General features: G+C 36.4%; 1 protein-coding gene across 3 annotated transcripts in view; it reads left to right on the forward strand.

Annotated features, from left to right (window-relative positions):
• The window catches only part of TASP1 (taspase 1), a 276,754-nt gene that overhangs the window by 56,238 nt on the left and 203,250 nt on the right, over nucleotides 1-17,266 (forward strand). For all 3 annotated transcript variants that reach the window (XM_010355262.2, XM_030915488.1, XM_030915489.1), the window contains 2 exons: nucleotides 5,334-5,454; nucleotides 11,267-11,351. In XM_010355262.2, coding sequence (XP_010353564.1) covers nucleotides 5,334-5,454; nucleotides 11,267-11,351 — 206 coding nt within the window. The remainder of the gene's footprint in view (nucleotides 1-5,333; nucleotides 5,455-11,266; nucleotides 11,352-17,266) is intronic.

Consider the following 17,266-nt stretch of genomic DNA (forward strand, 5'->3'; position numbering starts at 1 on the left):
CCAAGCTGGAGTGGAGTGGTGCTATGTCGGCTCACTGTAACCTCTGCCTTCTGGTTTCAAGTGATTCTCCTGCCTCAGCCTCCAGAGTAGCTGGGATTACAGGTGCCCGTCACCGTGCCCAACTAATTTTTGTATTTTTAGTAGAGATGAGGTTTCACCATGTTGGCCAGGCTGGTCTTGAACTCCTGACCTCGTGATCCCCCTGCCTCGGCCTCCTGAAGTGCTGGGATTACAGGTGTGAGCCACTGTGCCCAGCTGAATTTAATGTAATTGTTGATACGGCTGCATAGAAAGCGATCATCTTGTTATTTTCTATTCCTTTTGTGTCTACTTTGTTCTTAATTCTTCTTCTTATGCTATCTTTTGAGGATTTTTAAAAAATGAACCATTTTTTCCTCCACTTTTATTCTATTAGCTCTACACTTCTTTTATTTTTTAGTAATTGCCCTACCATTTGCAAAATATGCTTTTGGATTATCACAGTCTACTTTCAAATTATATTAATATTATAGACCTTCATGTGTAATGTCAGAAGCTTGTAACAATACACTTCCATTCATTCCTCTCAATCTTTGTGCTAGTTGTGCCCTATAGTTTGCACCTGTATATGTTATGGTACACTGTTATTATTTTTGCTTTAAACAATTATCATTTGAAGCACTTTGAAAATGAGATGAAAGTTATTTATATCTTCCCACTTATTTAGAGTATTAATCACTTTCATTCTTTTGCAGATTTACATGTGGTATCTTTTTTGTTTGACCTGTAGAATATCCTTTAACATTACTCATAGTGTAGGTTTGCTGGTGAAAAATTATCCCAATTTTTGTGTGCCTGAAGAAGTCTTTATTTTGCCTTTACTTTATGAAGACATTTTGTAGTTTTCTCAGTTTTTAGTTTGTTTCCTCTCTTAGTTCTTTAAAGAGATTACTCCATTGTCTTCTGTCTTGCATTGTTTCTGACCAGAAATCTGCTTTAATATTTTTGTTCATTTTCACATGTGTCTTTTTGCTCTTGTTGCTGTTAAGATTTTATTACTGGTGGCCGGGCGCGGTGGCTCAAGCTTGTAATCCCAGCACTTTGGGAGGCCGAGACGGGCGGATCATGAGGTCAGGAGATCGAGACCATCCTGGCGAACACGGTGAAACCCCGTCTCTACTAAAAAATACAAAAAAACTAGACGGGCGAGGTGGCGGGCGCCTGTAGTCCCAGCTACTCGGGAGGCTGAGGCAGGAGAATGGCGTGAACCCGGGAGGCGGAGCTTGCAGTGAGCCGAGATCCGGCCACTGCACTCCAGCCTGGGCGACAGAGCAAGACTCCGTCTCAAAAAAAAAAAAAAAAAACAAAAAAAAACAAAACAACAACAACAACAAAAAAACAAAAAACAAAAAAAACAAAGATTTTATTACTGGTTTTCAGCATTTTGATTATGATGTACTCTGATGTATTTTTATTCATATTTTATTTGGGGATTGTTGAGCGTCTTGAATTTGTATGTTTATAGTGTTTATTAAGTTTGGATAATTTTTGGCGAATATTTTTACTGTTCATCCACTTTTCTACTTTCTTTTGGGACTCCAGTTACATGCATGTTGGATCATTCGATATTTCCCATTCTTCTCCAGTACTGTTTTTTTTCTTTCTTTTCCTCCTCCTTTTTCTTCTTTTTCCTTTTTTCACTTTGTCATTTAATTTGGATAATTTCTATTGCTATATTATTACATTTATTGCTATTTTCTTCTGCAGTGCCAAATTTACTGTTAACCATTTTCAAATGCCTTTACCTTAAATTATTGTCTGTTTCATCTCTAAAAATTTTAATCTTTTTTTTTTTTTTGAGACGGCGTCTCGCTCTGTCACCCAGGCTGGAGTGCAGTGGCATGATCTCAGCTCACTGCAACCTCCACCTCCCGGGTTCAAGCGATTCTCCTGCCTCAGCCTCCTGAGTAGCTGGGATTACAGGTGAGCATCACCACACCCAGCTAATTTTTGTATTTTTAGTAGAGATGGGATTTCACCATGTTCACCAGGCTAGTCTCGAATGCCTGACGTTGTGATCCTCCCTCCTTGGCCTCCCAAAGTGCTAGGATTACAGGTGTGAGCTGCTGTGCCTGGTCAAAAATTTTTATAGTTTTTTTTTTCTTTCCTTCTTTTGCTAATACTTTCATATACCTACCTGAACATATAGAGTGTGTTTGTTTATATAATCTAGTTTAAAATTGTTAGGTAACATTAACATTGTTAGCTAACATTAAAATTGTTTGCTAATTTGGTCATTGATGTCATTTCTACGTTTGTTGTTATTATTTGATATTTCCTCTGGTTGTGGGCCACATTATTTTGCTTACTTGCATGTCCGTACATACTTGCCAACATGTGTTGTTATCTGTATAATTATGGCCATCCTTGTGGGTTTGAAGTAGTATTTTGTTGTGGGTTTTGATTTGCCTTTTCCTGATGACAAAAGATGTTGAACATTTTTCTTTTTCTTTTTTTTGAGATGGAGTGTCACTGTGTCACCCAGGCTGGAGTGCAGTGGTGCATGATCTTGGCTCACTGCAACCTCCGCCTCCTGGGTTCAAGCGATTCTTGAGCCTCAGCCTCCCGAGTAGCTGGGATTACAGGTGCCCACCACCATGCTCGGCTAATTTTTGTATTGTTATTAGAGACAGGGTCTCACCATGTTGGCCAGGCTGGTTTCGAACTCCTGGCCTCAAGTGATCTGCCTGCCTCGGCCTCCCAAAGTGCTGGGATTACAGGTGTGAGCTACCATGCCTGGCCACATTTTTCTATTTTTAGAATTGGTTTTTATCTATTTATTTTTTAGAGACGGGGTCTCACTTTGTTGCCCAGGCTGGAGTGCGATGGCATGTACATCTTTTCATGTCCTTGCTGTTGATTTATGTATCTTATTTGGAGAAATGTTAATTCATATTCTTTTCCCATTTTTAAATTGTGTCATCTTTTTATTTTAGAGTTGTGGAATTTTTAAAAAAATATATATTCTGGATATAAACTCCTTATTAGATACATGGGTTGCAATTTTTTTCTTCCATTTTGTGTTTTTTTCCCCTGTTTTCTTTATGGTGTCCTTTGAAATAAAAGTTTTACATTTTGACGAAGTCCTATTTACCTAGTTTTTTCTTTGGTTGTTTGTATTTTTGGTGTCATATCTAAAACTATTTTGTTACCCAAGATTATGAACATTCGTTGTTATATTTTCTTTGAAGAGTTATGTAGTTTTAGCTATTACATATAGGCCTTTGGTCCACTTTGAGTTAACGTTCATACATGGTGTGAGATAGGGGTCCAACTTCATTTTCTTATATATGGATATCTAATTGTCCCAGTACCATTTATTGAAAAGACTATATCTTCTGGCCAGGCGCGGTGGCTCATGCCTGTAATCCCAGCCTTTTTGGAGGCCGAGGCGGGTAGATCACAAGGTCAGAAGATCGAGACCATCGTGGCTAACATGGTGAAACCCCTGTCTCTACTAAAAATACAAAAAATTAGCTGGGTATGGTGGTGGGTGCCTGTAGTCCCAGCTACTCGAAAGGCTGAGGCGGGAGAATGGTGTGAACCCGGGAGGCGGAGCTTGCAGTGAGTGGAGATCACGCCACTGCCCTCCAGCCTGGGCCATGAAGCGAGACTCCATCTCAAAAAAAACAAAAGAAAAACCAAAAAAAAAAAAAAAATATTTATTGAATTGTTGTGGCAACCTTGTTGAGTTGATTATAAGTATAAGGGTATATTATTTCTGGATTCTCAGTTCTATTATATCAATTTATATATCTATCCATAGCTTTTTGTCTATATTACACTGTCTTGATTACTTTACTTTTGCAGAAAGTTATAAAACCTAGAAGTGTGAGTCCTTCGGTTCTGTTCTTTTCAACATTGTTTTGGTTATTCTGGGTCTCTTGCATTTCCATATGAATTTTAGGATCAGCCTGTCAGTTTCTGCCAAAAAAGTAGCTAGGATTTGATAAAGGATTATTTTGAATTAGACTGATTTGGGGAGTATTGCATTGTAACAACAGTAAGTCTTCTGGTCCATGTACATAGAATGTTTTTCCACGTGTTTAGGTATTGAATTAAAAATTTTTTCAATGTGTTTTACAGTTTTTAGCATACAAGTCTTATACTTCTTTTAAAAAATGTATTTCTATTTTTTGTTTTTGATGTTACTGTGAGATTTTCTTGATTTCATTTTCAGATTGTTTATTGCTAATATATAAAAATCCAATTGATTTTTGCATATTAATCTCATATCCTGCAACCTTCCTAAACTTAGTAATTCTAATTTTTTTTAGTGGAGTCTTTAGGATTTTCTGTATACAGGATCATGTTATCTTGAAACAGTTTTACTTATTCCTTTCCAATCTAGATGTTCTTTCTTTCTTTCTCTCTTTCTCTCTCTCTCCCTCCCTCCCTCCCTCCCTTCCTTCCTTCCTTTCTTTCTTTCTCTTTCTTCTTTTTGTCTAATTGTCTGGTTAGATTGTACAGTATATTAGTGAATAGGTACTGAGAGTGGATATCCTTGTCTTGTTCCTGATCTTAGGGGATGGCATCCAGTCTTTCACCATTAATTATAATGTTAACTCTGGACTTTTTTTTTTTTGGCATAATTATGATTTACTCGAGCCTCGATCTCCCAGGCTTAAGTGGGACCTCCTCAGCCTCCCAAGCAGCTGGGACCACAGATGCACACCACCACACCTGGCTAAGTTTTAAGTTTTTTTGTATAGATGGTGTCTCACTGTGTTGCCCAGGCTGGTCTTAAACAGCTAGGCTCAAGTGATCCTCCCACCTCGGCCTCCCAAAGTGTTGGGATTACAGGCGTGAGCCACTGCTCCTGGCCTGGCCTTTTCATTGATCCCCTTTGTCAAGTTAAGAAGTTCCCTTATTTAGTTTTCTGTTTTTCTCATGAAAGGGTGTTGGATTTTGTCAGATGCCTTTTTTCTGTGTTTTTTGTTTTTGATATGTTTTTTTCCCCTGTATTTTATTAATACAGGGTATTACACTGATTTTCAGACATTAAACCAATCTTACTTTCCTCTTGTTTGTGATATACAATCCATTTTATATTTTGCTGGATTTGTTTTGCTGGTATTTCTTTGATAATTTTTTTGGGTCAATATTTATAAAGTATATTCATCTGTACTTTCCTGCTCATATCTTTGTCGTGTTTTCACATCAGGGTGGTATTGGCATCATACGATGGGTTGGGAAGTATTCTCTCACCTTCTAGTTTGTAGAAAATTTCATGAAGGATTGGCATTAATACTTTTTTTAAGACTAATATTTTAATTTTTGTTTTTGTCTTTTAGGATTCTCCTTTTACAAATGCAGGAATGGGATCTAATCTAAATCTGTTAGGTGAAATTGAGTGTGATGCCAGCATAATGGATGGAAAATCCTTAAATTTTGGAGCAGTTGGAGCACTGAGTGGTATGTGGGCATTATGACCTACTATCTTTGGAGAATCGTGCACGTGACCGTTTCATGCCTTCTAAAGATGATTATGGTCTTTTTCACCATTACTGCTTGGAATAGTGTTTAAAACAAATATTCTTCTTTTTTTATTGAATTTAAAACATAACAGTCTTAGTTATAAGTAGTTTTTGGTTTGAATTTGATCATTCTCCTGTATCCCTTGAAGAGATTAAAGACATTTAATACTTGATTGAGAATATTAATTTTACAATTTGAAATACACACTGTAGTTTTTGTTGTAAAAAATTTCAGGTAATATAAATAAAGTTTACCTTTGATCCTCCAAATCTTTTCTTTCTCATTTCCTTTCTCCCTGGGGTTTAACCAGTAAAAATCCAGTGCTTTTATCTATATTTTTATGTAATAGAAACACAGTTTTATTTTGTGCCTGTATTTGTTTTCTTAAAAAATAAATGTGTTAATTATTATAAACTTTTTAGATTTAAATATAATCTTTGGAGATTTTTTCCACATCAGTACATAAAAGATATGTCTCATGTTTTATACTTCATTTTTTAAAGTAAAATATACATGAAATATGTATGAACCTCTGCCTCCTAGGTTCAATTGATTCTTCTGCCTCAGCCTTCCAGGTAGCTGGGACTACAGGCACCCATCACAATGCCTGGCTAATTTTTGTATTTTTAGTAGAAACAGGGTTTCACCACGTTGGCCAGGCTGATCTTGAAGTTGTGACCTCAAGTGATCTGCCGGCCTCGGCTTCCCAAACTGCTGGGATTATAGGCGTGAGCCACCATGCCCGGCCACATATGTACTTCTTTAGGTACATATGCATATATGTTTTGTTTTAATAGATACTGCTGGTTTTCAAAAGTAACTGTTGCAATTTATACTCCCACTAGCAGTGTAGGAGCTTTTCAGTTACTCTGCATCCTTGCCAATTTTTGGTATTGTTATTGTTTTTAAAATTCAGCCATTTTGATATGTGTATAGTGGTATTACTGAGTGTCCCTAGTGACTTATGTGTGTAGTGGTGTTCAATTCGAGTGTCCCTAGTGACTTATAAGAGCCTTTTCATATGCTTATTGACCATTTAGATATCCTTGTTGAGAAGTGCATGTTTGCACCTTTTGCAGATTTTTATTTGATTATATCTTCTATTGATTTGTTGGAGTATTTTAAATATTTTACATACAAATCCTTTGTAAGATACATGTATTATGGATATCTTCTCCCAGTCTGTGGTTTGCCTTTGCAGTCCCTTAATGGTGTTTTTTGATGAATAGAAGTTTCTGATTTTAATGAAGTTTAAGTTCATTAAAAGCAACCTTTTCTTTTATGATTAACTCTTTGTATTTTAAGAAGTTTTTGCCTGTTCAAAGTTATGAAGATAGTCTTCATTCTTTTCTTTCTGTAATTTTATTGTTTTTATCTTTCACATTTAGCTTTCTTATCAAGCTCGAGTTAATTTTTGTATATGTAACATAGGGGTCAACATTTGTTTATTTTTTCCTCATATGGATATCCAAATGGTTCATTGCCCTCTATTGAAAGGAAGTCTTTTCCTCATAGAATTGTGTTGGGAAATTAGGTGGCTGTGTGATAATTTGTTTCTGTACACTGTTACGGCTGCTTTCAAAAATGAGTTGGGACCTGGGAGGCGGCGGAGCTTGCAGCGAGCGGAGATCGCGCCACTGCACTCCAGCCTGGGTGACAGAGCGAGACTCCGTCTCAAAAAAAAAAAAAAAAAAAAAAGAGTTGGGGATTTTTTTTTTCCCCATTCTTTGAAAAGGTTTGTATATGATTGGAATAATTTCTTTTTAATTGTTTGAAAGAATTCATAAATTATTTCAAATTAGTGGGGTTTTCTTTGTGGGAAGTTTTAAAAGTAGGATTCAATATTTTTAGCATTTATATGATTGTATTTTCTTTTTCATGTGCATTTTTCTCGGAATTTGTCTATTTAATATGAGTTGTCAAATTTGTTTGCCTAAAGACATTTTCGTTAGCTTTCTTTATTGATTTCTAGTTTAATTCCACTGTGGCCAGAGAATGTACTATGTATGATACCAATCCCTTGAAGATTTTAGAGACTTGCTGTATGGCTCAGATTATGGTGTGTTTTGGTAAATTTCCATGTGAACTTCAAAAGAATATGTATTCTGGAGTTGTTGAGTACAGTGCTCTGTATGTGTCACTTAGGTCAATTTGGTTATTTATTTGTTCTGATGTTTTCTATCATTTCTTTTTTGTGATAGTTAAGAAAGGGTGGTTCGTTTAACTTTTACTTTTTTTTATTATGAAGTTTTATTGGTATTTAATCAAATTTCATGTGTTTGAAGGCCATTAGGATTTCTCTGGGTACTACCTGTTCATACCTGTTGTGTGGCTTACCTTTTAACTCTGTTTATAATATCCTTAATCATATTGCAATTAAAAATTTTTCTTTGTCCAACTTACTGCTTTCTCTTTTGTGGCTTTTGTATTTTGTATTTCTTAAAGTCTCTTATAATTTATAAGCGTAATTTACTTGTATTTTCTTCTAACACATGTATAGTTTATTTTTCCTTTACCTCTTGAATGCGTTTTTTTTCCTGAAATGACTGAAAATTGTTCCTACATAGTTAATTGAATAAGTACAGTTTATTAAATGACTCTAATACTGTAGGCATTGTTCTACAGTGGTTTACAAATTTATTTATTTATCTAGCTATTTATTTATTTATTTTTGAGACGGAATCTCGCCCTGTTGGCCAAGGTTGGAGTGCAGTGATGCGATCTTAGCTCACTGCAACCTCCGCCTCCTGGGTTCAAGTGATTCTCCTGCCTCAGCCTTCTGAGTAACTGGGATAACAGGCGTGTGCCACTATGCCTGGCTAATTTTTATATTTTTGGTAGAGACGGGTTTCACCATGCCGGCTAAGCTGGTCTTGACATCCTGACCTCGGGTGATCCACCTGCCTCAGCCTCCCAAAGTGCTGGGATTACAGGCGTGAACCACTGTGTCCGGCCCAGTGGTTTACATATTTTAAATCATTTAGTTCTCACAATACCCTTATGAGGCCTATGCTTTTATCCTATGTAATACCATTATGAGGTCTATGCTTTTAAATCATTTAATTCTCACAATGCTCTTATAAGGTCTGTGCTTTGCAGATGAGGAAACTGAGACACAAGAGAGATTTAGTAGTTTGTCCAAGGACATTGTATTATTCTGGGTAAAACTAGAAGACAGAAACCGTACCATAGTTTAAATAGAAGTTTAATATAAAGAGTTATTAAGCAGTGATTAGAGAGTAACTCTGTAAACATGGGAAGAGAACTCAAAAATGTATCCTAGGGCAGAGGGAGAATACCCAAAGAAGAACACATTTGGCAGTAGGTTTAGACCTCACTGAAGAAGGTGTGGCTATCATCCACTGTATGCAGAGAAGTTGCTGAATTACCCAGGCCAGAGCTAGTCTACAGTTATTGTGTGAGTAGGATCAATCCTGTGAGGCAGAGGCAAGCTCAGGCTGGTAGGTGAGCACACAGAGGTCAAGATGCTGTGAGAATTAAACCTCCCTTGGGCAGGATAAAGATTGGCCTTTGGCTCACTGCACAGGCACCCTGTGGAACTTATAAATAACTTATAAATCCTTGCTATGTGTGCCTGTGGGGCTGAGCATTGGGTGTGGGGATCAACGTCCTGAATTGGAGTGTGGTCTCATTCTTTCTGGAGCTCTCAGCTATGCTGCTGTGGCACCAATCAGGAGCTGGAGAAAACATGATGTTCAAATGCTGGAGAAAGCTGCTCCCTGTGGGCACTTAGCACAGGAGAGTACCACATTGGCCAAAGTGAAGCCTGGTGAGCAAGATACCCTTTCTTCCTACAGTGTTTCTTTAGTGTCCTCTACTGACAAAGCTTACCCATTGTGCTAGCTGGCAAAGGAAACATACTTAGAGGGCCCGTATCCATTTTCACACATCAGGCAACAAAGGGTGAATTTGTAGCTGAGAAGCGATAAACTGATTAACTGGAACAGTTACAAAGTAGTCTGACTCCTAGGCTTTTACCTTTGTGTTCTTTCTCCCTCTTATATGTAGTTAACCCTTTTCCTACTGATCTGAAATATTAAATACCTAAATTCACAAGTGTCTGTTTCTGAACTTTAGCTTTATTCTATTCCATTGACGTATTTGTTTATTTTGTACTCAAACCACTCTTTTTTAATTAGAATAGCTTCAAATAAAAAAAAGATATCTTGCAGGGTAAATACCTCTTCATTTTTCTTTTTCAAAGTTTTTTTTTTCCTGATTAAGAGTCAGCTTCTCATGCATCATGGAAATCCTTTTGTGGTTTGATGGAGAATTGGATTTATAAGTTATAAATTGGATTTATAAGTTATAACTTATACATTTATAAGTTTATATAACATGTTTATACAACTTATATATGTATAAGTTATAACTTATAAATCCAATTTATAACTTATAAATTGTTGATTTATAAATAATACATATAAAGTTACAAATTGGATTTATAAGTTGGATTAAAGATTTGGGTTTATAAGTTAACTTGGAAAAGATTAATGTCTTTTCAATATTGAATCATCACATCCAGAACTATATTGTTTTCAGAACTAGGAGACCTGATTTGGGGTTTTCTTTATCTTGTTTTGTATTTCATACTTTTTTTGTGGAAGATTTGGTATTGAGCTACATTTCTACAATTGGTTTTGCTTAGAGTCGATCTGTTAGCCTTAATTTAAATTTTTCTAGTCTCTTTATATATCCCACTGATTATTTGTGTGTATTATTAGTGTCCTGAAAGGCAGGCATAGATTAATGATGAAGGGTATGGTCTTCGATATTAGCTGCCTCCGTGTTAAAATTCAGTGCTGTGATCATGGGCAGGCAGCTTAACTCTCTTTATAAATGTTTTCTCATTAATCAGATAGGATTAATAAGTGTTGGTTATATGACAGAATTGAAGGATCAGCGAACCCATCCGATACATTTAAGAATTTGGCACTGGGCCTGCAGCATATTAGGAAATAGTTACTTTCATTGCCTTCCACCACCATCATCATCATTGTTGTCATCACTGTCATTGTCTTTGTCATTGTCAACTTGACAGTGTTTATCACACTCAAACTGTCCTGTCAGTTCTCCTGGATAAGCACCATCACCTCACTTGTACATACTGGTTGACCTCTTGGAAAGAATCTGAACCACATTTTAGGTTACAATCTTTTATACAGTTGGCCTCTTCTCCCACCCTTACCCAATTTGAAGGACATTTCCCTGTTCTTTCTCTCGTAGGTGACATTTAAAAGTTTTGGCTTATTTTTCCCCCATTAATTTTTATCTGCAAGGTCAACTTGAAGCTGTTTATAATGATGTTTATTCTTTAAAGGGAGTTTATGGTCTTGTGGTCACTAAATGCCTGGAGCATGTATATAGTTTTGATAGTAAGATAGTATCACATTTTAAGTTCATTTTAAACACTCTATTCTGAAATCTGTTAAAAAAGGAACCTAATTTAAATATGTAGTATTTCAGTTCAGCCTTTGCTTCTGTAGCACATGACAAAACATGAGAATATGTATTTTATATTTGTTCTTTTCTTGCTTCTAGGTTTTCATTTATTTTTTGATTTAACTCTTATGGCTCATGGTTATTAAGGGTTTTCATTAGTATTACTTGATATATCAAAAAAGAATTTCCAAGATATATTCAAGTTGTTTTATTGAAACAACTGCAAAACTGAGTGGGAAACTGAAAGACATTTCTGACATCTTTTTTGCCAATTTTTTTTTTATAGGAATCAAGAACCCAGTCTCAGTTGCCAACAGACTCTTATGTGAAGGGCAGAAGGGCAAGCTCTCGGCTGGCAGAATTCCTCCCTGGTAACCACTTTGTTCTTCCCAACTTTCCCTGTCTTTAGTGCATTTCTATCCACAGAAGGCTGATGCTGTTGGTTACACACCAGGTAGCATGCCTTTGAAGAAGAAGATAAACTTTGTTCTGTGACCATGGAACATTTTGTACAGCTGATAAAGTTCTGGATGGAAAAGAATATTATGAATGAAAGCAGAAAGGGGGTCAGTGTTCAACTGGGCTCATTTTATTTTGAAACTTAAAAAAAAAAAACTTACACATTGTAGTCTAGAGTCTAAAGTAGTTTTTAATTTTGAGAAGTTCTTAGCATAAAAGTACATGGAATATAGTAAATAGCCCTTATGAACCTGTGATCCAGCTCCAGTAATTACCAGTGTTTTGTTCTTATCTGTCTCATGCATCTCAGGTTTTTTGCTATAGGGTTTTTTGTTTTTGTTTATTTTTATTTTATTTTATTATTTTTTTTTTGAGATAAGGTTTCACTCTGTCACCCAGGCTGGAGTGCAGTGGCACAGTCATGGCTCACTGCAGCCTTGACCTCCTCTGCTCAAGAGATCTTCCTGCCTCAACCTCCTGAGTAGCTGGGACTACATGCATGTACCACCATTCCTGGATATTTTATTTTTTGTAGAGATGGGGTCTTGCTGTGCTGCCCAGGCTCATCTCAAACTCCTGGATTCAAGCAATCCTCCTGCCTTGGCCTCCCGGAGAGCTGGGATTATAGGCATGAGCCACTGTGTCTGGCCCCTATAGTATTTTAAAGCAAATCCCCGACACCGTAGTTTACCCTGAAATAGTTTTGTAAGTAATTCTGTGTTTGCAAAACATAGCCATCATACTGTTAGCATGCCTAACAATATTAAAACTTATGCTTTAATACCATGTTATACTTAGTCTATACTCAGCATGCCTGGTTATGGAGGTTACATGAATGTTTTGTGTTCAAAGTTGTGGTGACAGTGCTGTAGGAATCACTTTGATTCTACTGTGTTTTGAAGTCACAGAAAATAATATAGTTTAAAAAAATCTTAAATCCTTTACCCGGATAGATTTAAGATTTTAATTATATATATCCGAGTTTAATTATGGCACTAGAGAGTCAATTATGAAAAAATTCTCAAATATTAATTTTTAATATGTGTTTTTGATCAAGCAGTGGTAAGGGGTAGCAAATCTGATTTATTGAGATCCTTTCTAATATCTGTTGGATTGATTTCAGTAAGTTTCCTGGTAACTCTGAAAGTGAGAAAAGTGATTTAAAAAATCTTCCCTCATGATTTATTAAAAAAATAACTTCTCTCATGATTTATGTTAAACCAATGCTGTTTTGTTTAACTGGTATGAGATTATCATCTAAAATTTACTAAGTATTTGTTTAGTAGGTACATGTGGAGTCCTTCTATCCATACCTTTTTAAGGGAGTAATAAGTGCAGAGATTGTCTCTGGATTTATATTCTCTGTAATGTACATTTAAACATGACTGCGTTCTTTCACCCAATATTTTCTATTGTGTGTAGAACCTAATTAACATGAACTAAACAATTTAGAAGACCTGTACCCAATAGAGAGAAAGAGATGTAGTTGTTTGGTTGGCAAGAAAAATAGCATCAACAGTGTAAAAAGCATTTGGAAGTTCACCTACAAGTCTACTATAATCCTGTTGCCCCCACTCCTCATGGCGTTTACCAAGCAGATTCTCAAATTTATATGGAGGAACAAGTGTAAAAGAATAGTAAAGACAGTTGTAAAACAGATGAAAGGGTTGGACGTACTTAATGGATAGCATGATACTTTTATATAATACTATAGGAATTAAAACAGGTTGATATAGGTATAGATAAAAAGATCAGTAAGAACTGCAAGTCTAGAAGCTGACTCAGTGCATGAGGGAATTTGGTCTGTGACAACAGTATCATCTCAAATCATTGTGGGGAAAAATAATGGTGTATTAAATAAATTGTGTTGGGACAGTTGACCACCTAGTGCAAGAACATTAAATTCCGATGTCATATCACTAAGAAAACGCCCAAACCCAAAAGTAAGCAAGTGTAGCATAAAAATATTAAGAAAAAATATGGGAGAGTATTCTTATGACTATGAGGCAGCAAAGAATTTATTAAGATAAAAAATAAAGCTAAGTATTGAAACATATGACAGGTGAAGATGTATACGGATTATACAACTGAAGATACTACGATCAGAATTAAAAGACAGTATGTCCTTTGGAACTGAGAAAAATTATTTGCAGGATATGTAGCAAACAAAAGATTATCCAGAGTGTTTATGAACTAAAAAATATCAATAAAAAGACAGCTCACATTTTAAAAATCGGTAAAGGATACAAATAGGCAATTTATGGGAAAGAAAATATTAATGGGATATAAACATATGAAAAGGTGCCCAATAATATTAATCAAGGAATTGTTAGTAATAAAAAAATATGATATTTTCACCTTTTTCAAGTAGCAAAATTAACAAAGACCAACAATATGCAGAATTATTCAGGGCATAGAAAAATCGGTTCTTTTGCTGTTGATGGGAACATAAACAGCTGGTTGAGAGACAATTTGATATTATTTATTAAGTACAAATTAAAAATGCACGTTGTATGCCCATCATTTCTATCCTGAGACAAAATGCCTTCACGAGAAGGCTCATACAGCACAAGAAGGCTATAGCATTGTTGTTTGTAGAATATAAAATTGTAAGCTCCCGAAATATCCATCAATGGCTAAATAAACTGTTTTCTAGTTATATTATTAGATATCCTGTGGCATTAGAAAAAAGGAGAGAAACATTTACGTATAGTAACATGGCTTACTGTTAGAATTAATTTACTTGGGCTGCTTTAACAAAATACCTTAGATTCAGTGGCTTAAACAGTAGAAATGTATTTTTCACAGTTCTGGAAGTTAAGAAGTCCAAGAACTAGGTTCCAGCCTGTTTGGTTTCTGGTAAGCGTTCCTTTTCTATCTTGCTTTCTCACTGGGTCCTTACACTAGAGATAGGGGTGTAGGGAAGGGGTTGTTGAGAGAGAGAAAACTTTCCTTCTTATAAAGACACTAATAGCATCACGAGGGCCCTACCCTCATGACTTTATCCAACTCCGATGATCTCCCAAAGGCCCCATCTCCAAATATTATCATATTGAGGGCTAGGGCTTCAACAAATGAATTTTTGGGTGGACACGATTCAGTTCAGAAATAGATCTCACATTGTAGAGTAAAAAAATCAAGTGGCTGATGATATGTTCATTTTGACTTCTGTTTTCTTAAATTTGCAAAACAATATGATGCATACCTGTTTCCTGACACCTAGGATAGGAAATAAAACACCACCAAAAGATTTGGAGCTGCCTAGACTAAATTCTGCCAATTTACATTTCTGCCTACAATGTCTTGTGATCATTCAACCAAACACTTAACAGGAGTAATACAATATTTTAAAAATCTTTCCAAAGTTAAAAGGGAAGAGTTTTAAAATGTACTCCTTGTTCCTTCCACTGTCTCACATGCTCACCCTGACCCCCATCTCTGCCCTACCTCTAGGTAACAATAACCCTGATTTTAAGCTTTTCTCATTGCCATATATTCTTTCATATTATTACAGCATATTAATTTTCTGTGGCTACATAAATACGTGCATAGATGTACAGAAAAGACTTGTAAAGTAGGTTACGAAGCCCGCTGTGATCACCTCAGGGAAGGAGGGAGGAGGGAGTAAGATGAGGCAATTGTCCAAGGGGACATATGCAATATTTTAATATTTTACAAGGAGAAAACATACAGGTGAAAGTGATGGCTACCTCTTTATTAAAATGATATTATATAATAATGGTACACCTGTCTGGAAGTAGCTGGTTTTCTCACAAACATAGTTTTCAACTTTATGTTTTGAGTATTTTGATATTTTAGGTATTTAACATTTTCATATGAATTTTAGAATTAGTTTTTCCATTTCCGTAAATAGCCTGCCAGAATTTTGTTTGCGATTCTAATATATGCATTTATTAAGATTTTTAAACTCTCTCAACTGTTTTATAGTTTCCAGTGTATAGATCTTGCACAGCTTTTATTATATTTATACCCGGCACTTCTTTTTTTTGATGCTGTGGTAAATGGTGTACTTAAGCATGTTAATTTCCAAATGTTCGTTGTCAATATGTAGAAATATGATTGATTTTAACATATTGACATTCTATCATGGGAATTTGGTAAATCCATTTGTTTTAGTCCCAGTTTTTATAGATTCCATAAGATTTTCTTTCTTTCTTTTTTTCTTTTCTTTTTTTTTTGAGATGGAATCTTGCTCTCTGTGGACCAGGCTGGAGTGCAACACATCTCAGCTCACTGCAATCTGTGCCTCCCAGGTTCAAGCAATTCTCCCGCCTCAGCCTCCTGAGTATCTGGAATTACAGGCATGCACCACGATGCCCTGCTAATTTTTGTGTTTTTAGTAGAGGAGGAGTTTCACCACGTTGGCCAGGCTTGTCTTGAACACCTGACCTCAGGTGATCCGCCCGCCTTAGCCTCCCACAGTGCTGGGATTACAGACATGAGCCACCGTGCCCAGCCAAGATTTTTTACATAAATATTATGTCTCCTGGGAATGAATATAGTTTTATTTCTATTTCTAATCTAGATTCTTTTGACTGACTTTTTTTTGTGCTTTATTGCATTGGCTGGAACTTCCAATGCAATGTACAGTAGAGAAGTGTGAGAATGGACATCCTTCCCTTGTTTGTGATCTTAGGGAAGAAGCATTTGGTCTTTCACCATTAAGTCTGATGATTGCTGCAGGTATTTAATCACAGATGCTCTTGATCATGTTGAGAAAGTTCCCTTCTTTTCCTAGTGTATTAGACCATTTTGATACTGCTGTGAACAAATACCCAGGACTGGGTAACTTATTAAAAAAAAAGAGGTTTAGGCTGGGCGCGGTGGCTCACGCCTGTTATCCCAGCACTTTGGGAGGCCGAGGCGGGCGGATTACGAGGTCAGGAGATCAAGACCATCCTGGCTAACACGGTGAAACCCCATCTCTACTAAAAAATACAAAAAATTAACTGGGTGTGGTGGTGGGCGCCTGTAGTCCCAGCTACTCAGGAGGCTGAGGCAGGAGAATGACTTGAACCCGGGAGGTAGAGCTTGCAGTGAGCCGAGATCACACCACTGCACTCCAGGCTGGGTAACAGAGCGAGACTCTGTCGCTTAAAAAAAAAAAAAAAAAAAAAAAGGTTTAATGAACTCACAGTTCGACTTGGCTCGGGAAGCCTCACAATCATGGCAAAAGGCGAAGAGGAGCAAAGGCACATCTTACATTACATGGTGGCAGGCAAGAGAGCGTGTGCAGAAGAACTGCCCTTTATAAAACCGTCAGATCTCATGAGACTTACTCACTGTCACAAGAACAGCATGGGAAAAACCTGCTCCCATGATTCAGTTACATCCCACTGGGTCCCTCCCACGACACATGGGTATTATGGGAGCTACAATTCAAGACGAGATTTGGGTGGGGACACAGCCAAACCGTATCACCTGGTGTGCTGAGAACTTTAGTAGGAATAGGTGTTGTACTTTGTCAAATGCTTTTCTGCGTCTATTGAGATGATCTTATAATTTAAAAAATTTAGTTAGCTAATTTAGTGATTTGTTGATTTTTGACTGGTAAAGCAGCATTCCTGGGATAAATTCCACTTGGTCATAATGTATTATCCTTTTTATATATTGTTGGCTTCAGTTTGCTAATATTTGGTAAAGAACTTTTACATCTATGTTAATGAGTGATACTGGTTTATAGTTTTCTTGTAATAACTTTGGTTTGGGTTCATTTTGCTTTTTGGTTGTGTGGGGGTATATATTTCATCAACTTTGGGAAAAAATTGCTCATTATCTCTTCAGATATTTTTTTCTGAATCCCTGT

This window comes from Rhinopithecus roxellana, chromosome 13 (assembly GCF_007565055.1).
Source record: "Rhinopithecus roxellana isolate Shanxi Qingling chromosome 13, ASM756505v1, whole genome shotgun sequence".
Lineage (NCBI taxonomy): Eukaryota > Metazoa > Chordata > Mammalia > Primates > Cercopithecidae > Rhinopithecus > Rhinopithecus roxellana.